The 22,597-nt window shown below is 47.5% G+C and overlaps 1 protein-coding gene across 1 annotated transcript in view; it reads left to right on the top strand.

Moving 5' to 3' along the window:
- The window catches only part of UNC13C (unc-13 homolog C), a 1,458,878-nt gene that overhangs the window by 621,979 nt on the left and 814,302 nt on the right, over positions 1 to 22,597 (top strand). Inside the window, exon 11 of the mRNA XM_085644160.1 lies at positions 1,537 to 1,706. Coding sequence (XP_085500286.1) covers positions 1,537 to 1,706 — 170 coding nt within the window. The remainder of the gene's footprint in view (positions 1 to 1,536; positions 1,707 to 22,597) is intronic.

Raw genomic sequence — 22,597 nt, 5'->3', positions numbered from 1 at the left:
TGGATGTTAGAGTGCGTCTCCACAGGTGGGAACCTTGGAGCTTTGATTTACATGCGGCCTCCCAGCTGCGGGAGATGCACCACCCGGAAATTTGGGGCCACGAAGCTTCGAATCACGGAGTCTCAATGTGGAGGCATCCATGGAGGATTGACAAGCCGGATGTGCGATTGGAGGCCCATTGGTGGGCTTAAAACGTCTCAGACAGTGGCACACAACTGAGGCACACACTACAAGACCCACAAACCTACGCGGACTCATTCGAGTCATCCATTGGAGGGCTTATATTTTTAAGTGGGAGGTGTGGCCTCTCTGCCAAAATGACTGTCGCCCCTCTGAAGAGTGCAATGAGCACGAAACGAGTCAGGAGTGAATCGACAGGCATGCTGTAAACTGGATCCGCCCGCCGATCTGGCTTTTACCTCATGAAGGTTGCTGCAGTGGATGTCAGAGTGCGTCTCCACAGGTGGGAACCTTGGAGCTTTCATTTTTACGCGGCCTCCCAGGCGCGGGAGATGAAACACCCAGAAATTTGGGGCCACGGAGCTCCGAATCACAGAGTCTCAATGTGGAGGCATCCATGGAGGATTGATAAGCCTAAGGTGCGAGTGGAAGCCCATTGGTGGGCTTGAAACATCTCAGACAGCAGCACACAACTGAGGCATACACTACAAGACCCACAAACCAACGCAGAGTCATTTGAGTCGCCCATTGGAGGGCTCATATTTTTAAGTGGGAGGTGTGGCCTCTGTGCCAAAATGACTGGCTCGCCTCTGATGAGTGCAATGAGCACGAAACGCATCAGGTGTGAATCGACAGGCATGCTGTAAACTGGATCCGCCCGCCGATCCGGCTTTTACCACATGAAGGTTGCTGCAGTGGATGTCAGAGTGCGTTTTCATAGGTGGGAACCTAGGAGCTTTGATTTTTACATGGCCTCACGGCCGTGGGAGATGCACCACCCGGAAATTTTGGGCCACGGAGCTACGAATCACGGAGTCTCAATGTGGAGGCATCCATGGAGGATTGGCAAGCCGGATGTGCGAGTTGAGGCCCATTGGTGGGCTTGAAACATCTCAGACAGCGGCACACAACTGAGGCACACACTACAAGACCCACAAACCAACGCGGACTCATTCGAGTCGCCCATTGGATAGGCATGCTGTAAACTAGATCTGCCCGCTGATCCGGCTTTTACTTCATGAAGGTTGCTGCAGTGGATGTTAGAGTGCGTCTCCACAGGTGGGATATTTATATATATATATATAAACAATGTATTTTGGGGGGAGAACCCCCACACCCCTGAACATACCTTAATTGCTTGGGAAAGGCATACGTTGTAAAAGCATAGGTGTTCCAAAAACATGCGTGGTAAAATAATGTGAGGTAAAGGTACAACATGGTAAAAGCCACGTTGTAAAAGTTGTTTCCTCTCACAATTACCAAAGATCATAAGCAAGTGTCCCTTGTCTGTACACAGTACCAGATGTTTGATGTACAAAATATAACTCTCCCTCTTTTTCTATTTATAATCCACAGCGAGTGCCATAACTCCACTGACAGGATCAAAGTTAGAGTTTGGGATGAAGACGATGACATCAAATCTAGAGTAAAACAACATTTTAAGAAAGAATCTGACGACTTTCTTGGACAAACCATTGTTGATGTGAGGACACTTAGTGGCGAAATGGACGTCTGGTACAATTTAGGTATTAACACATTTTTAATGGCTTATGTTTTTAAAATTAATAACATGTTCTACTTGGTGTGTATTTTGGCACAGATTGCGTTCAAATGCAAATGTACAGCTACGTCGTATTCCACCTTCTGGGCTTGATCGTCCAAAATGATAATAGACAAGGTGATTATAGTTATAGCTAATTAACTACCGAGTCAATTATTATTATCTACGTTACAGCTAGATTGGAAAAATTACTGTGAATTTTAATCATGCTGAGACTGACTCATTATGAGGAAAGCGCACAATGAATGTTTATCCGATAAAACATCTTAAATGTTTTTGCAGGCATAATTAATGTAGCAGCTGTTTGCACTCGCGCCGACCTGTAGCAAACCAATAAATACACCCACCCACCAAATGTCCATGTTAAATGGACGTTCAGCATTAGACTGTGAAGAACTGATATTCGCTACTGGGAGAAAACATGTTTATATTGGTGGAAACTTTATTAACATTAAATGTATGCAGTTTACATGAATGCATTTTCCATTCTTAATGATGCGTTGTATCTTTCTGTAATCTGTATTGGATTCTGAACGCAGGGGCTGGTTTAGCACACCCAAAAAATAATTACAATTCCCATCTACACGGATTGCAATTTTTTGCTCAAATTAAAAAATATTTTACTGTAAACTATTGTGAAAATTCAATACAGTTTTTCAAAATGTACTTGCTGGTACTTTGCATAAAAAGTTAACGTGAGAGTATTGCTCGCATTCAAAAGTCACGTAAGGTACGGGCGAGACACTCCCCCAAGACATTTTCTTCTCGAAGCAGGCTCATTAAGGCATAATTCAAGTACTCCCTTTGTTTTTTAACTTAATATTTATTATCTAATACTATGTTGAATTGCAATATATGATCAATTGAATGATTAAATAACAATACAAATATTTTTTTTTTTTTTTTTTTTTAAACTTTATTTATTGAATTTTGCATCAAAACAATACAATCACACAGTTATCATAATCAAACTTCGGTGGCAGTTCAAGGTCTGAATCATTACATCAGTATATCCAATGTATGTCCGGGGGGGGCGGGAACAGCAAAATAGACATTGTCATGAGTCTTAGCACAGGGACCCTGGGCAGGAAAAACCGGCAACAGAGCCACACACAAGAAAAGCGAGCAGCGTAGTCCGGAGGGGTTCTTCAGCGGACCTTCCCCATACAGTATACCACTCCCAGGGCATGACTGCAATCCTTAAGACACGTGTAACAGATATGCAACCCGATCATCCCAGCCTGGCAATCGTGGAAGAACTCCCGCCCCCACAGCACCGCAACAGCTCAACCGATCCCTTGCGTAGTTTGTGAATCATGAGCAGCAGAAGCAACGCCATCAAGGGTCGGGGGAGGGGCATCCCCGGTCAGGGCCTCTGGATATTGCAGTAGGTAACATTGTAGTGGGCCCCATATATCGGCGGGGCGGGATCGAGCCGGGAGCAGGTCGGAGTATGCCAGGATCTGTTCTTGGCAGTAGACAAGGTCTTTAAGCCATTCCTTAAATTTCGGAGCCCTCCCCCGCCCCCAACGGCACGCTATCCTCCGCTTCGCCAACAACAGCGCCGCCGTGACAAACCTGCGGCTTGCCCGCGGAATGTGTTTGGTATATCCCAATAGGGCCTGCACCGGGTCGGGCTCAAGGAGCAAGTCCACCATCTGTGAGACAGCGGAGAACACTTGGGTCCAGTAGGTCTGAATTGCGGGGCAACCCCAGGACAAGTGTAGGAAGTCCGCATGTGGGGCATGACATCTCTCGCAATTATCCGAGTTTTGCAGTTTGAATTTGTGTTTGGTGACCGGTGTGCAGTACAGACGATTTAGGAACTTAAAGTGTATGATACGATGTCTGCTGCTTGCAGAGATTTGCTCTGTCTGTATGCAACAGTATGACCACCTGTCATCTCCCAACTCTAGCCCCAACTCCCGCTCCCACTCCCCACGAGCCCGTGAGGCGTCAAGTGCAGTATCAGATCGGATTGTGTGGTATAGTATGGAGACCAGGTGGGAGGGCGAGGACGGCTGTAAGACTCTGTGCAATGGGTCAGTGATTTCGGGTTCCTCCGGGAATGTCTGTAATATGGACCGCATGCCGTGCCTCAGTCTCATGTAGGTGAATAGCTCCAAGGGGGTAGGCGCGTACCCATCAAAGAAGTGTTCCCGATCTCGAAAGCGCCCAGCCGAGAATAGATCACCCCACCTCTGAATCCCCAGTTTGTGAATCAAGTCTTGAAACAGCCTTTCCTGTAGGAGAGGCAGCTGTGGGTGGTAGGCAATGGGGAGAAGGGGCGAGTACAAGAACGAGCTCGCAACTCGCTTAGATATCTCCAGCCATGCCCTTACCGTTCCCTGCAACGCATTATAGTCCGAGGTATTATAAGGGAGAGTACTATGCAGCAGACCGTGCAGAGGCAGGGGAGCCGCCAGCCAGTCCTCTGCAGCGAGTTGGGGCATAAATGCAATGGGGTGGAACCAGTAATATGCATAGTGTGCTTGAGCGCAATAGTAGTACAACTCCAGGTCCGGTATGTCCAAACCCCCCCGGGAGTAGGGGGAGGTCATCACCTCCCACTTCAGCCGAGGTCTCTTCCCGCCCCAAACTAGCCGAATCAATTCCGAGCGCAGTCGATTGAAAAAGTGCCGACCCGGTGGGAAGGGAATGTTCATGAACAGATACAAAAGTCGGGGGAGCACCACCATCTTAATCAAGGCAGCACGTCCAGCCATCGAGAGGGGGAGCGCTATCCAGCGGTCTACGCAGGAGGAGACCTGTGTCAGTGCCGTACCATAGTTAGAGCGCATCAGTTCGTCCCTGTCGCGAGATATCCTGACGCCTAGATATTTTACGTCAGACTCACACCATTCTATGGGATAGTCAAGTGAGAACCTCCGACACCCATCCGTCAAATGGAGGATCTGAGACTTGGCCCAATTGATTCGCACGCCTGACATTTCCCCATACGTGATGAATTCCCTGAGTAGCGGGTTCAGGTTGTTTTGGGGGTCTCGCACATACAAAGTTATGTCATCTGCATAGAGCGACAGCAGAAGCTGCCTCTGCTCGCAGATCAGCGCCCTATGTTGATGACGCTGTCGCAACCGCGAAGCAAGGGGCTCCACCGCTAGTGCGAACAAGAGAGGGGATAAGGGGCACCCCTGCCTGGTCCCCCGGGCGATTCCAAAGGGCTCCGACGTCCTACCGTTGATCAATACCCTGGCACGAGGGCCACCGTAAAGGATAGCTATCCAGCCCAGGAAAACTAGGGGGAAACCCATACTAGTCAGCACCGCCACAAGGTAATCCCACTCCAGGGAGTCGAACGCTTTCGTCGCGTCCAAAAAGACGGCTACCATCTGGAGGCTGGGGTCAACGTTCTGCAGAGTGGCGAATAGCGTGCGCAGGTTGTGCGACGTCGCCCTGCCCGGTATGAAACCCGACTGATCCGGGAGTACTAGCCCCTGCATAAGGAGCGACAGCCGGTTAGCCAGAGTTTTAGAGAGGATCTTTACGTCACAGTTAAGGAGGGACAGAGGCCGGTAGGAGTCAGGGGAGGCCGCCGGTTTACCCGGCTTCAGAAGGGAAGTAATCAATGCCTCTCTCATGGTAGGGGGGAGCTTTCCCAGCGTGTGGGCCTCCTCAAACACCTCTTTCAAGATCGGGGCAAGGATATCTATGTATGACTTATAAAACTCGATCGGGAGCCCGTCGAGGCCAGGGGCTTTCCCCGAGGCCATTTGCATGATGGCCTCACGAATTTCGTCAATCCCGAGCGGTGCCATGAGGAACTTCCTCTGCTTATCAGATAGCCATCCCAATGTGGTCTCCCCTAAATAGGGAGCCAGCTCCGGCGGTGCCGTGTGAGCGGAGGAGTACAGGTCAGTATAATGAGTGACGAATGTTTGCATAATAGACCGGGTGTCTCTGTGGAGCTCTCCCGATCCATCCTGAATCTCGAGGATTTGGTTGTTAAAGCGGGGCGGTCGGATTGCCCAAGCGAGGTATTTACCCGGGCGCTCCCCCTCCCCGTATCTACGAGCTTGAAAGTGTTTCCCCCTGAATCGGACCTCTCTGTCCGCTGTGTCTTTATATTCTGTCAGCAGTTCCCGAAAGCGGGCTTGAGCCCCAGCATCAGTATGAAACGTGGGGGCACTCTCCAAGTCTTTCAAGTCAGTTTCAAGTTTACAAAGGGTGCTACGTAAAACCTTGAGGACCCCCACCCCCTTAGAGATGCACAGTCCTCTCATCGTGACTTTAAAGGCCTCCCACACCACGGCAACACTATCCACCGTGCCACCGTTGCGTTGGAAGAAGCTCTCAATTTCCTGCGCTATTTCTGATCTGAAGACGTCATCCAGCAGGGCAGTGGGCTGCAATCTCCACGCCATTGGAGACCCGGCGAGGTCAGTCATGACAAAGTTCAGCAGGACCGGGGCGTGATCGGAGTACGTGCGAGCGAGGTGTTTTACCCAGCCTATCGCGGGGGCAAGCCCCGGTGAAACCAGGATATAGTCCAGTCTCGCCCACGTGGAGTGCGCGGCAGTCCAGTGCGTGCCCTCCCGTGTCACCGGGTGCCTAGAGCGCCACGTGTCTAATAGATGACGCTCAGTAAGAAGGTCATGCACATATGCTTGCGAGCGGGAGTAGTGGTGTGGGTGCGGTTTCGACCTATCACTCCCGGGGTCAACAGCTATGTTAAAATCACCCCCCCACACTAGGTGGGTGGAACCGATACGCAGAATCTCTCCCCACAGCGCCCGAAGACAAGACGGATCATCAGTGTTAGGACCATAATAGCACGCTAAAGTGAGCGTATCGGTGCCCATGCGCCCCCAAACAATGCAATACCTGCCCTCCCGGTCTATACGCTCGCCCATGTGCACAAACGGGGTATGTTTCCTAATGAGGATGGCCACCCCACGTGAGTAGGTGGAGTAGGAGGAGAAGGTACGGTGCACCGCCCAGCGCGAGGCAAATAGCACCGGCCTGGAGGGATCTAAGTGCGTCTCCTGAAGAAAGGCCACACCCACGTGATGCCTGTCCAGGTATGCTAGGACGTGCCTGCGTTTCCTGTGGTCCCCCAAGCCCCTCACGTTCCAGGATAAAAAGTTAAGCTGCCCAGTAGAGACCCTGTGTGTTTGCGGATCACTCATCGAAGACCAAAAGACTCACACCCAGCAATATAGTACAAACGCCACCCCCCGACCCGTATGTAGTAGACCATGCCAACAGCGCCACATCCCATACAAACTTAACAAACGGTACAAATCCCCAACGCCCCCCCCCCCTCCCCCCTCCCACAGCAGCATCCCAAACATGCTATCTGGACGGCCCCCCTCCCCCCCCTCCCCCTCCTAACGAACTCCGTCCATGGCAAAGGCCACAGTGGAGCAACATGAAAACTCAAAGTCAATTGGGTAATACCCTTGGGAGGACAGACTAGGTGAATACACAATAAACCCCTCGATCCAGGAGAGAGTTTCCCGCCCTTGGGCCGGGTTCACCCCATGATCAAAGAGGGTGCCCAGCGAGGCGATAATTTCCTGAGAGTCTAGTGCAAGAAAAAGAGTTTCTACACCCCGCTATCAGCCCCTCCCAGTGAGTAAAGCCGGGCCCATGGGTCACTATATCAAGTCCCTTGATAGTAGATATTCGCACCGCCTTACCAGCCGACAGGCCTCAGTCTCAAAATCGACAGGTCAACACTCCAGGCCTATCAGTCTGATGCCAGCGGTGAGGAGCAGTCCTGGTCACGTTTCTTGAGTCGTTTCAAAAACTCCTCCACCTGTTGGGGTTTAGTGCAAAAGATTTGTTTTCCTTGATGCGTGATGCGCAGGCGGGCAGGGTAAAGAAGCGCATAGTCAACTTGTGCAGCGCGTAGTTTATGCTTGACCTGGACAAATTTCTTTCGCTCCTCCTGAACCACCGGGGTGAAGTCCGGAAAAATGGTGAAGGCGTTGCCGCCATAGGATAGGCTCTTCTTCTCCCTCGCCGTCCGAAGCGCGACATCTCGGTCACGGAAGTTCAACAGGCGTGCTATAATAGGGCGAGGGGGAGCCCCCGGCGGTGGCCTCAGGGCCAGAGATCTGTGCGCCCTTTCCACTATGAACTGGGGGGATAGGGAGTCCGTGCCCACCACCTCGCGCAGGAGACCCTCCACATAGTCCTCCATCTTGCCCGTGTGGGTCGATTCTGGTATGCCAATTATACGGATATTGTTCCTCCGACTACGCGCTTCCAAGTCTTCGTTTTTGGCTGCTATTACATGGAGGATTTTGTCCATGCGCGCCATAGCGGCGGACAGTTCCGTTGTGCGATCCTCGGTGTCTGAGATACGTCTCTCCGTTTCCGTGATGCGTTCGCCATGGCTGTCAACCTTATGTACGATCGAGTCCATGCGGGATTGCATGGAATCCATTTTGTCGACTATGGTCGCAAGACTTTGTCGCATGTCCAGCAAGATGGACTTGACATCATCCCCCGGCGGGGCCTCCACCGGCTCCGACCCCGCCGCAGTAGCCTCCGTCTGCGGCCTGGTCTGCTTTTTGGACTCAAAAGTAAGGCGAGGCTGTCGGCTGTCCGGCTTCCCCATGGCGGCGCCACCAGGCCACCCGCGGCGGGATCAGGGGGGACGCCCGGGTGGGCCCCGGGGGCAAGCGGCCAAGGAGGGGGGGGAGTGGCAGCCTAGGGAAGAGGGAGATCGGCCAGATCGTGTAGCAGGTCACTGGCTCAACCACCAGCACCTCGTGCAACCCCCTCCACCTGCCACGCAGGATCTCGCTGGGGACCAGCCGCCCTCCTCGGGGCCAACCGCGACCCCACAAGCACACCGCTCACCTCCACGGCCAGTAGCGACTCTCCGTGAGTGAATGGGATGAGCTCCGCGCAGAGCGTCAGCAGAAGAGAGTCCGGTATATGGGGGCAAAGAGGATCCAAGTCGGGGCCCCAGCGTAGGCACCACCTCGAAGGCCCCAGCGCAGGAGGGTCAGCAGTCAGCGCAGCAGGTATCAGTCTCTCCGGGCCTCGCACCTCTTCCGATCTGTCCCTCCGACGGTTGTGTAATCGCCCCCAGTGGGGTAGCAGTAGGGCAGCAGCCGGGGGGGGGGGTCCGCGCAGGCCGGTACGAGCGGGACGGCACCGCGCCGCAGTAAGGATCCGGCGCTGGCAGGGAGGGCGGCGACCCCAGCCGGGGATTCAGCCGGGCGCGCCACTCACCAACGCCCGCGCCTGTTGTGCATCACGCCGTAGTCCAGTCCGTCCTCCTGCCCCCGGCCGGGGGGATCTAACGCGGGTCCCAGCGAGCCCCCAGCTGACACGTCGCAGGGCCGCCGCCCGCAGCCGTGGATCCGGAGGTGGGGCCTGTCACCCACGTGGGACGCACCGGACTCGCGTCGCAGCAGCCTCCCGGCCACAGCTCCAGCAAGACGTCCTCCACAGTCGGCACAACTTGTGGCGGCTTCGCAGTCCGATATCTCCGGGTCGCCAGGGATGAGACAGCGCTCCAACTGCGGTGGGGATGTTGGTCCACCCACACAGGCCCGCGTGGGCTATCAAATGCGACTTTCAGGAAGGATTATTAAGGATTTCTTCGCTGGGCTGCGGGAGCTTCACCCGAAGGCAGCCATTCCGCTGTGCGCCACCTAGCGCCTCCCAACAATACAAATATTTGAACTAAAAAATCAAGTAACTTTTCACAGCAGCAAAATATTGCTACACAACTGGAGTCACTGCTATAAAATTATAAAGTGCCTAAAACTGTAGCAAATGCTTTCACCCATTTAGCTGTAGCACTTTGATCTAAATGCTTCAGCGCTTTGGTCTAATACTGATTACCATTTTGATTCTAGAGAAAATTCAAAATGAGAGATGGGCTAATAGCAAAATCTCATCTCTCGAATATGGAGATTTAGTACAGATGCGCAAATAAAATGTAAATCTGGACATTTGTTTTTCATAAGATTTCTGAATTTCAAATGTCATAAATGATAATACATTTTGTGAGATTCTGTGGGTGTCCAAATTTGCTTGATTTCGTCTACAGAAGACTTAATTCAAGGAGAAATGTCTTGTCAGGACATTAAAATCATGTTATAGAGACATATTACCTCGAACGTGTATTTTGATTGGCGTTTTCAGTTTTCATACATTACACCACAAATATGTTTCATGAAGTTTATTTATAATTTTGTGTTATTTTCTAAAAATAACACCAACGGTTTGTGAAATAAACACTTAAATCAAAATCACACGTGCTCATGAAAGTGTCACAAATGTTAGTGCAACCATTTACAACATGGGCAGCATTGACCACCAACATATTCACAAACTGCAAAAATACAGGTAAATTGCTAGAATCAAGTAAAAAGCCATTGACATTGTGCACATACGTCTGAACGTAAGCCAAGACGTTTAAAACAAATAAAAAATAAATCTGTTCCTGTGATGAAGAGGTGCAGCTGATCATTGATTTTGAAGGAGAAGATAATTTAGATTTTTCACAGCCTAGTGGGCAGAAAATCGGGATTTTATTAAAGACACGGAGGCTAATATTATGCAAATTCTCCTTTATTGCCACAGCTCAGCAGTAACAATGAAGAGAACATAGAACTTGTGAACATTCTGCAAAACAGCATAAAGACCGTGAGCACACAGCCATCATCCTTCTTTGTTCGAAGCTGCGAATCCAGGAATAAGAACAGTGAATTCCAATCTTCTAAATATCGATGAAGGAGTCAATGCAATAATCCAAAACGAGAGGATTCTATTCTGAAAGAGAGAGGTGAATAGATTAAAGTAACATAAGTCTCCTTAGGGAGGGTAGACATAGCGGAGGGATAATATTAGCCTCCGTGTCTTTAATAAAATCCAGATTTTCTGCCCACTAGGCTGTGAAAAATCTAAATTTTATGGCATGACACGGAGGCCAACATTATGCAAGTTTAAAGTGAATTGAGCACATTGTCAATCACATTATTGATAGGTCTAAAGTAGCATTTTTTAAACATATTTTCATTCGACCAGTCAGCGGCTCTAAGGATATCTTGTAATCCACCACCAAGCATAAAGGCCTTGGAAGCAGAGGCCCCTCTAAGGGAATGTGCGCCAAAAATAGAAGTATCGACACCACACTCACGCATCACCTCTTTCACCCATCTCGCGAGGGAAGGAGACGAAACTGGTTTATGAGGAAGTCTATAGGAGATCAGAAGTTGTGTGTCAGTACCTCTTATACCAAAAGTTCTTTTTTCATATTCTTTAAGACATTTAACAACACATAGACAATCATTCTCAGGAAAGAAAGGATAGAAAATGGACGAAGACATAGTTTTGGTCCTCTTTTTAAGATAGAAGCAAGCTCCCTCGGATTGATAAAATCTGCAAGAGATGTCTAATGCTGTAACATCGGATGTTTCTCTAAAGGAGACCAAACAAAGTAGGACAATAAGTTTGTAGGAAATAAGTTTGAGAGAAAGCGAGGAGTTATCCCCCCAAGAGGAAATAAGCTATAAAATAATCCTCACGTCCCATAGTGCTGTGTATTTTGGAGTTGGGGGATTGAGAACCCGCATACTTCTCATAATCTTCTTAGTCAAAAGAGATTGTCCGACAGAAACACCATCAACTAGAGAGTGGCCAGCCGCAATGGCTGACCTATAAACATTTACGGTTCTATAACTAAGACCGGAGGCAAATCTTTCCGAAAGGAAATTAAGAACGTGAACGAAATCAGCTGAAACATGATCGAAATGTCGTTGAAGACACCAGTGAACCCATTTGTTCCATGCCAATCGATATGCTTTCCTTGTTCCAGGTGCCCAGGATTCAGATATGAGTCTAAAAGCATTGAGACGAAAGGCCAGGGATTTCCCATTGTCGCCTGAAATCTTCCATGCCGTCAGGACTAGGATTCCTTGTTCTAGGAGAGGATGAAGTTCACCCTGTGGGCCTAGGAGGAGATGATTGAAAGACGGAATCAGGATTGGGAAGTCTATGGCAATCTCCAGGATGACTGGGAACCATGCTTGCGACCTCCAAAGGGGAGTTATTACTACCATGCTCTGAAGATATCTGTGAGCATGTGAGAGAAGGCGTGGGAGCATTACAAAGGGCGGGAAGGCATATGGTTTTAAGCCCTGCCAGCTCTGGAGGAAGGCATCCACTCCTGATGCTAGAGGGTCCGGCTTCCAGCTGAAAAATGTTGTCATCTGAGTATTCAGTCTGTCTGCGAAGAGGTCCACTTGGAAGGGGCCCCATTGTTGTTGGATGGTAAGGAATATCCTTCTGTCCAACTTCCAATTGCTCGGGTCCCTGACGTTTCTCGAGAACCAGTCTGCTACATGGTTGTTCAAGCCTGGGATGTGTTCTGCCGTGACCGACAGACCTTTTTCCAGACAATAGTCCCAGAAAACCTTCGCTATTTCGCTCAGACCTTTCGAACGAGGTCCCCCCATCTTGTTGACATATCTTACTGCAGAGACATTGTCCATGCGGAGCATTATGGAACACTTGATCGAATTTTTTGAAAAACTCCGAACCGCAAAGGAACCGGCTAGAAGTTCCAGGCAGTTGATATGAAGTTTCTTTTCCTTTAGAGTCCAGCGTCCCCCTGTGGAAAGGTTGTCGCAAGTTGCACCCCAGCCCTCTAAACTCGCATCCGACTCTATAATCAGGTCTGGTATGTCCCCGAAAATGGCTTTGCCATTCCACGCTTCTGCATTCCTCAACCACCAAATAAGTTCTTTCCTCGATTCTTCGTCTAAGTAAGTCATCTGAGAGTAGGAAAGACTCGACTTCAAGGCTTTCGCCTTCAGTCTCTGTAGGGCTCTGTAATGGAGAGGACCCGGAAATATAGCCTGAATGGTCGAGGAGAGGAGACCCAGAATTCTCGCTAGAAGTCTCAAAGGGAAGAGTTCCAGGGCAAGGATCGTTCTGAGTTCCTTTTTGAGTTTCTTTAATTTTTCCTTTGGTAACTTTAACCCCTTCAGTGCCCGGCCCTTTCCCCGCCCTGTGCCGGGCGTTGCATTAGCGGGCGGGGTTCATGACGAGATAGTCTCGTCATGGGCACAGCGCAACCGTGCTCCATGACGAGACTATCTCGTCATGGGCACTGAAGAGGTTAATTCCCCCGAGATTGTGTTTACCATGAATCCCAAAAATTGGGTTTCTTGTAGGGGGGTAGTACATGATTGTTTTGTGTTTATAATGAAGCCTAGATGCTCCAGAATGTGAATGGTAAGGTTTGTGTGTTGATGGATTTGAGTCTTGGACTGGGCCATAATAAGAATGTCATCCAAGTAGATTATCAGTCTTACTCCCCTTTCCCTTAGCCAGGCTACAACCGGACGTAAGACCTTGGTGAAGCACCAAGGGGCTGATGACAGGCCGAAAGGAAGACTTGAGAATTCCCATAGTTTTTTCTCCCAGGTGAACTGGAGAAACTTCATGTGAGGTGGCCAAATCGGAATTGTGAGGTAGGCGTCCTTTAAATCTAGACGTGTTAGCCAATCCCCTTTCCTCAAAACATCTCTGAGAAGATGGATTCCCTCCATCTTGAAATGGTGATAGGCAACCCAACTGTTTACATTTTTTAAATTTATTACGGGTCTCTGGGTTTTGTCTTTCTTTTCGACCAGAAATATATTGCTTATGAAACCTATTTCTGAGCTCTCTCTTATAGCCCCTTTGTTTAGAAGATCCTTGACTTCTTGGGACACTAGTTTTTTCTGGTCTTCTGAAAAGGTTATTTCGTGAGGAATTTTCGTTTGGAAGGGGAAGTCTATAAAGTCTATTTTGTAGCCCTGAACTGTTTGTAGGACCCAGGGGTCTTGTGTTATTAGTGTCCAGTTGCCAGAGAAAAGGGCTAGTCTCCCTCCCACTTTTACAGGGGTATCTGAAGGGTCTATCGATAGACCTACCTGTTAAGAAGGCTCTGCTCCTCCTCTCGCCGCGAAAGGGTCTTGTTCTGAAGCGTTGTCTTTGAGGATAGAAGGAGTGACCTCCGTAGAAATGTGATTGCTGGAACCTGTTTCCTCGTCCCAGAAAGGGTCTTGAGATGGATTGTCCACGGCCGGGGAATCGACCCCGCATTCTTCCGGCCCGGCCAAAAATGTTATCCTGAAAAACTTTTTTAATTTCCCGTTGCGATTTCTGTATTGAGCTAAAAGCTCCCACGTACTTTGCCATATCACGAATAAAGTCCTCTCCAAAGAGGAGGCCTTGGGAGCTTGGTCCTGCCTCTTGGTTGGCCAGCTCAATAAGTTTTGGGTCTATTTTGAGAAGTATACCCTTTCTTCTTTCTATAGATATGGCGGGGTTTGCAGTGCCTAGAAGGCAGATGCATCTTTGAATCCATTCGCGAAGTTCCTTCTCGTCAACAGGGATGCCGCCAACATATGCATTTTCCGCCATGTCGAAGATCTTGGTTAGGGGACCAACTAGGTCCAGAAGGCGGTCTTGGCATGATCTAAGGCTTTTATCTATGCCTTTTCTTGGGTCTTTTGCGCCCTTAGCTATGAATGCGTCGACTTTAGGGTCGAGTTCTGGTGTGAATGCGATTTTTTCTGGGAGAGATGGTCGAGGGCATCCGATCTTAATCTTGACCTTACTTCCTTTGGGATCTCTCTTCTTAGCCAGAAGCTAATATACTCCGCCACATGCTGTGAGGGTAACCATTCGGGAGATAGGGGATGTTTAATTAGTAAAGGGTCGAACATGAATTCTCCAAAGGGGTCAGTAATACCCATTTTTGACCCTGAGGCCTTGTTTGCCTCTTCTGTGTTGACAGTAGAACTTTTTTCTTGGACCTCAATGTCTGAATCGAAGGACGAGGAGCATGAGAGATCTATCTCCGCCTCGTATTGATCGTCGCTGTCAACATCGATAGGGGTTTGTAGGCCTTTTTCTTGCCCTTCTGGGATGCCCTGGGCATCGTTCTGGTCTCCGCCTTGTAAGCGAGATCGATCCGTATTTAATGAGACCTTTATTCTTTTTGATTTTGGGTCTAATTGTTGTATTCCGGATCTTTTCTTTGGGACCTTCCCTGTCCCATCTTTGGGGTTTAGGATATGTGCCCCGCTAGTGGAGGGCCACCCCTTGGTAAGGATATCACATTTTTTATTTATTGTCTCGTTAAATTTTTTATTAATACGGTCGCTGAACGAATCCATGGCCTTGTCCATGGCTTTGGAAACCATCAGGTCCAATCTGGTTTCTAGCGATGCGTCAGCGGAAGACATAATGAGGGGGTAAGAATTATAAGACAGTAGGATTAAAATATTGTATTTCCCCCTTGTATTAGATTAAGAATTGCTAGATATGTCTTCCTACCGTATTTTTTGTTTTTGATGAAAGAATTAAACACTAGTTAAAGAAATAATGGTCTAAGTGTTTATTCTGTGAAAATTCAAGTTCAGAGGAAAAAACTCTTTCTGACGAGAAAAAACGAAGCCAGGCGTTTGGAGAAACAATCGAGTATTGTTTCTTATGAAGTTATGGCAACCACGCACGTTTATTAACGTGCGTGGTTGTTCCTAAGGTGCGTTCCTCTAATTATTTCCTCCTCGCGATGCGTTAGTTAATGGCGGCATCGTGAGGGGAAGAGATACGGCAGTTAATGGCGGCAACGCGAGGGGAAGAGGCACGGCGTCGACAAGGAGGCAGAGAGGGAGCACCACAATGGTAGCGGGGAAGAAGAAGGTAACAGCGGAAAGGACCCGCGGACTGAGGCTGGCTTGAGGAGAGGAGAGACGGATGTACGCATGTAAGTGGACCCGATCAATGCGTTACTAGGTAGCGTAAGCGCTTGTGGGGGCATTTGAAACGCGCGTAAGAGGAAGCGAGTGAAAGGAGCTCAGAATATTAAATTTTAACACCAAGATATAAGGGGGACTGATAAGGACCACTTATAATGTTAGAAAAGGTCTTCTTGGACACAGAAAGACAGAAGAAAAGAGGGGGTGTTATAAAAATTAAAGGCATGATAGGGTCAATAGGACCTAGTCATGTAGAGTAAGACAAAAGGTACAAGCATTAAGCACAATATAAGCGTAGTATAATTCATAAAAACTATGAAGTAAGAGCGAATGAAATGAGGTACTTATCTCTGTGAGCAGCAGCAACAAAGAAGGATGATGGCTGTGTGCTCACGGTCTTTATGCTGTTTTGCAGAATGTTCACAAGTTCTATGTTCTCTTCATTGTTACTGCTGAGCTGTGGCAATAAAGGAGAATTTGCATAATGTTGGCCTCTGTGTCATGCCATAAAATTCTGTTTGGGGTCAAGTGAGTCATTAAAGACCAATGAGATAGGGTCCAGTGTATACAGGAGAGTAACTTTGGGGGGAGGAGTGAATGGTGGGTTACACTGCCCCATTAAATGTATTTTCTGGTAAATAGCTGGATATGCAGGTGCTTTTAGTTGGGTATGGTGAGGGGTCTGTCGGATTTTACCAGGAAAAAACTGTACACACACTCTTCCTCTCTGTTTTGAAAGTCTTAAAAAGTTTTGGTTATTTGACAAAATACTGTGTTTGTTCTCACTTAGCACCCCTATCTATCCGCATATGTCTCCCTTTCCACTGCCCCTTTAGCTCCTCTCTTGTGCCCCACCTGTCGTATAATGTATTTTAACATTATATGCCAGCGTGGTTGTTGGAAAATATTCCTGAGTGCATATAAAGCTTTGGTAGAGAAAATCAGTGCAGTTTACATGTAAGAAGAAGCTGAAAGCAAAGTAAAATGAATGGGCCGGATTTACCAAAAACATTGTAAAAGTACGGGCAAAGTTCTTTTATATAGCTGGAGTGTTCATGCACAGTTTCTCTGTTCACTATGTATATGTAATAGTTTACCCAAAAAGTTACACCAAATGCTGGCTTCTTTGTGAGACTTTTGAAAGGCTGCCTGGTCTGCCTTTGTGAATTGTACATAGTGTACAGTTCCGCACTAGTTGAAGGAAAGCCATAGGAAGAAATGCACATTTTGTTTTCTGCATGGAAAACATATTTCCCTCTGGAGAGAGCATTCCCCTTCCCATCCTGAAATGGTAAGTTACTCCAGCCAAGAGTGGGAAAGGGCCCGATTAGAGGTTGTTAATGCTCACAATCATACAAGTTTGTGGTCACTCACAAACGTACATGGTGAATCACGTTTGGGAACATCCATATAGTAGGAAATTGGGGTATCAGCTAAGGGGGATGATGGTCCGCCTTAAGGAATAACCACAATCCTTTTTAGCATGAACAATGAAAGTCATTTAATTAACCTAAGCTCAACCCCACCGTAGCTACGGCACAGAGTATACTGGCTTAAATAAGATGCAAGGTGCAAAGTATTAATGCAGTCCAAAACAATAATAAAGTCCAACAAAAAAAAAAGCAAATCTAATTTAGAAAAATAGAGTAGATTTTAATAAATAAAATTACACCAAAGCAACGTAATCCAATAAGGGTAACTGGAGATATGGATTTCAAAATGTAATGTTCAAAATAGTGCCAAAAGTGCTAAGCTGCAACTACGGTCAACTGGTTGTGGTAGACCAGCACATATGTGCAATTTGAGGCTGACAGTGATGGATGGCAACAGAAACCTGGCTCAACACAGTAGGACATTTTATTTTCAGACTTAGTATCTTTAATGGATAATTTTGGTGACCTTTCCCAATGACTGGATGTTGGATTTCTCTAGAGGGATAAGGCTGCAGAATGCAGGATGTAGCCAAAGAGGGCTCCATGATGCCGAACACATTCTTCATTAATTCCTGCTGAATTGTATTTGCTGCTGCCGAAAAGCTCAGGGTGGGTGAAACCTGAATATTTAGCCCAGCAGCAACACACTTTTATTGAATTGGCTTGGCAGGTTCGTCCCAGTCCTCTGGAGGTCTTTGGAACTAAACAGTTTCAAAGTCCCAGGTTTCTCAGGATGGTAGGAGGAGTTCACTTTGACACAGCCATGGGTTCCAGGTCCTTAGGAACAGCACTTGCAGGTAAAGACTCTCTCCAGCAGAAGCCACCAGCAGAATTCAGGGCGGGTCCAGTTGGAGGTGGTCATCTTGACAGTTGCTGCAAAGACCTCTTGTAGATTGTTATTTCTCTATAGCTTGACCATGAGAGTGCATTTCTTTGTTCTGGGTATAGGAGGGAAAGCAGTCCCAGTCTTTCAGAGCTCCTCTAAGGTTTTCTGAAGCATGTTTTGTCTTCTTTTGAGCTTCCACAGGTGCAGTAATGTTCTGAGGACCGTACTGTGGGTACCACATTTATGCTTGTCACCAGCCCGGCGAGGGTTAATCTTGGTGCATCCCTAACAAATAGTGTGAATGTACCCATGGGTAACACTAACAACATTTGAAGGACATTCTGTGTGCCCTAAAGCAAACAATTCAAAAGTGCCCCTCTCTGTCTAATTCCAAGATTGCAAAACCTGTTTTCCTCCGTGTATACCCTGTGTGCCCACCCCAGAGCAGTGGCCAGGAAAATGAGCAGCCCCTCCTCTGTTGTCACTCTAAAACATTTCTGCAGGCAGTTCCCCCACCACTGTGATTAGAGCCTGACTGGCGGGTGAAACAAAAAAGGGCCATGCCCAGGTGTCAGATAACATTTGCCTGTGACAGGGTAAGCATTCTTCGAACTTAATCAAGTTCCTGGGCAGAGCCAAGGTTGTCAAACTTCCAGAGAATCAGATACACCTCCCCACATTACAGACCACTGGTACCACGCAACAATTTCCCTGACTCCACCATAGATTTTGCCAAACGATTCGCCCTTGACACTAGCAATTGCATCATGCTCGGAGACCTGAACCTCCATCCGCCGACCAAAACTCATAAGCTCTCATCAAAGTCCTTGGAAGCTTGAACCTCACTCAATGAGTAAAGGGACCAACCCACATTGCTGGAAACCTCCAGGATTCTAATTCAATATTTCAATTACCGCTGACAACATTAAAGCCAAGGAGCCCACACCAGTCTCTTTGGACAGCCCAAAACATCATCAATTTCAGAAATGCTGTCTCAGTCTACTGCACATGCACCACCACCAGACCAGCCCACAGAAATTGTATCATCATCACTGACCAGGACAGGAACGCTGCTCCCAAAACCCACCGATCAAACACAGTAACAGCCTCCTCAAAGCCATCTAGAATTTCAACAATGGATCATCATCTGTGCCAACTCCCTGCCCCTGCAAAAACTGAAATACAACAAGATCTAAATCCTAGGTCAGTTGATGCATGGGGAATCTCAGACTGATGAAACTGCAAACAACTGTATCATTACTGGAGAAAGAGTCAGCACAAGACAGAAAGGAGCATTAGCAAATCTGCCCCGAGATGCTATCACCAAATGATCTGGACCACTAAACACACTGCTATAGCAAACCGCATCGATGCCAGCAACTTCAGAGGCAAAGAAATATTCACCATTGTGAAGGGTTTCACCTCGCCAGTGGCACCTCCAACTTGATCTCACTCTAGCAAGACCTCTGCAGCAATCTCACTCAATGCAACAAAATCACCGCCATTTACAGCAGCTTCGACCCCCAACCAGACCTGACAGACCTCGCCAAACACCTTCCAATTCTATCCTAAGAACAAGTAATAACCACATTGCCTGTCATCACCCCTGAAGAAACCGCTGTCACCATGAAGTCCATCCACTCTTGGGCCCGTTCCGACCCCTGCCCTCACCACTCCTACTCCAGATGACTGCGACACCATCATCGCAGTGATCACATGCCATGCATTCTGTATGCCTTCACTTCTTCTGCATCCTTCCCAGATGCTTGGAAGCATGCAACTGCTTTCCCATTGCTAAAGAAACCCTCCTCTGATCCTTCAGCACTTGCCAACTACAGACCAATCTCCCTTCTACCTTTCCCGGCCAATATCTTAGCGAAAGACATCAACAGACACCTCAGTGAATACCACAACAACACTCAGTTCAGACCCACATACAGCATGGAAATCGTAGGACATTTAGTCCAATGGATTTGCTCCTTCCTAACTGAAAGGACCCAGTCAGTCAGCCTGGCACTGTACACCACGCATGCCCACATCTCATCTGTTGAGTTCAACAAGAGTCATCCCTGAGCCCGGCTCTCTTCAATGCATACATGATCTCTCTAGCCAGCATCAAATGCACTGATGACTTCACCATTCTCTCCTATGCCAATGACACAAAACTCAATCTCTCCCTCACGGACAAGACTCCCAGTACCCGGATCAAGTTCAATGTCTGCATGACTGAAATTGCCCACTGGATGAGGACCAGCTGTCTAAAGCTGAACACTAACATGACTGGATTTGTGATCTGTGGGAGGAGCACTTAACCGTGGGACTCCACCTGGTAGGTAACAGATCTAGGACCAACGCCCACCTCCACCCAAGCCAAGAACCACTTGATCATCATCAAATGCAAACTCAACATGACTGCCTCAAGTCAACGTAGTCACCACTTCATACACCGGTACCCTGAAGCTGCTGAGGAAGAGTTTCAAATGGCTGCTAACAGCACCTAAAAACTGTCATGCATGCTCTGGTCACAAGCAAGCTGGACTATGGGAACACCCTCTGTGTCGGGATCAACAAAAAACTGCAGACGGCTGCAGACCATTTAGAACTTGGCAGTCCGAATCATTCTCAACCACCCACACTGCACTCACGTCACACCTAGCTATGGGTGGATAATTCTGTTCCGTCGGTGGAGTTTTGCCCACCCCGCGAGCATTGCAGAGTTCCAGCAAAACTCTACCAAGCGCTGTGTGGCAAAGGTTTTTCTCGCGTGCAGCACACCAGTGTTAAGTTGGTTAGGATGAGTGAAAAATTGCAATCCTTAGTGTGATTTCAAGGCACTAGAATGCCTCCCGGTGAGATTTTCTAAATGCGGCCAGTCACAGCAAGTTGCGACCATTCGTGTTGAGAAAACTGCTGCTTGAGTAGAAAACGTGTGCCTCTGGTGTGCTGCTTGGTACCACTCGCACTGATTTTGAAGCATGGAACAAGCTTCCAGCGCTAAAAATCATGACAAGCATCACAACGTGCTGAATTCCACCCAGTCGAGAATACGTTTTTATGTAACTTCACAGAATTCTGTTCCATGGAGTGTAACTGCGTGAGCTCCCTCCAACCCTAATCATGCCACACCACAAGGGCCTGTAATGGCTCCCCTTACACAAACTAGCACAATTCAAACTCCTCACCCACACATTCAAGGATCTACATCATACTGGCTCAGCATCACTCAACTACATCATCTGCTCATCTGGACTCCTACTTACTCACATTCCACACATATGTTAAACCAGATTTGACTATCGAGCCATCTGCTACATCACTTCTAAAGCATGGAACAACCCAAGCTTTCTCCTCACTTCTTAAATTCTGCAAGAAACTGATGACCTGGCTTTTCGAATAGTCCCCCTCGGATCTAGGTTTCGCCAGGCTCACACCTACTCAGCACCAGAATATCTTCCTGGGTGATATTGGGCTGTACAAATCTTCATAACATAACAGCATAACTTGACACTGAACCTTTTGTCTCCCCTCTGGGAGCAGTTTTCACACCTTGTCAAGGAAGCTATTTAGCTGCTGGGTGACACTGGGCTCTCATGCAAATGCGCCTCCAGACTCTTTAGGTAGGAAAGATAACTTGCCCAAAAGTACTTTTTCATTAACGCTTATTGAAACATCTATTTTACCGTTCAATTGGGTTTTTATAACAATTAAAAAGTGTCATTTAAATATCTCTCTAGCTGTACCCAAAGTTAGCATCATTAAAAATAATATTGTAATCCAGTGTTTTTCTATGGAACAGCCAGATTTTGGGGCTAGTGGACCATAACGATATGTTTAACATTACATTTCTACATCTTCTACTTTTAAATACCATGCACCCTGCTGTATGGGGAGTAGGCCTACTTACGGTTGAAATATTATCATTTAAAAGGAGGGTTTCAATCTGTCAAAAGGGTTTATTTTGACAGGTCGCATTTCAGTTTCAAAGCTTCTTTAGGCAGGCTACAATGGTAAGCCTCAAGCTTTATTTTACACTGTCACTATAGTGGATGACATAAGGAGTGCTGTGGTTTACTAGTGACATTTAGCTTACAGGCCCTTAGTAAACTTTGGACTATAATCTAGGGACTTATAGGTAAGTTAAATATGCCAATTAGGGGAATACCGATTTCATCATGTTGAAAGGAGGAGCAGAGGTACTTTACGACTGGTTAGTAAGGGTAAAGTGCACAGAGTTCTACAGACAGCAAAAACTATTAAGGCATTGAGTGTGATTTGCTACTGTATCTTCCTGCATGTGTGGCGGAGAACTCCTTAGCAGTAAATCCATTCTTGGACTGGGTAAATGGAGGTATTTGTGGCTATAAACAACATTTCCAATGAAAATTCTTCTGTGTATTGGGCTCATTCTGAAAAGGAGGTGAAAGTATTGTTACAAATGTGTTACATTGCCTCACTTGGCTCCCTGATGCCATTTGATGTGAAAACCCAGATAATTTTAATTATAATGGTGTGCCTAAAGGAGATGAATTGAGAAGTATATCTCTGCATGGGTGATGCAATAATCTGAAATGCTTCATATACCTGTAAAGAAGAGACAGGTATGAAATTGTGTTATTACAGTTGGGGGTGGTGAAGCAAACTCAAATAATAATCACAATCCTTGTCAGGGTGAACCGCAAAAGTCGATAAATAACCTTTACTAAGCCCTCTGTTAGCTTGGCACCATGCAGTCAGGCTTAACTTACAGGCAATGTGTGCCCAGAGTATTCAAACTTTTCTACAGTGTAAGCCATTTCTGATCATTGAACCTTTCCTGAGCTACTGCCGAAAATCAGGATTCTGAAAGGGT

Source organism: Triturus cristatus, chromosome 3_1, assembly GCF_964204655.1.
Source record: "Triturus cristatus chromosome 3_1, aTriCri1.1, whole genome shotgun sequence".
NCBI lineage: Eukaryota > Metazoa > Chordata > Amphibia > Caudata > Salamandridae > Triturus > Triturus cristatus.
This window is presented reverse-complemented; position numbering and strand designations above follow the sequence as displayed.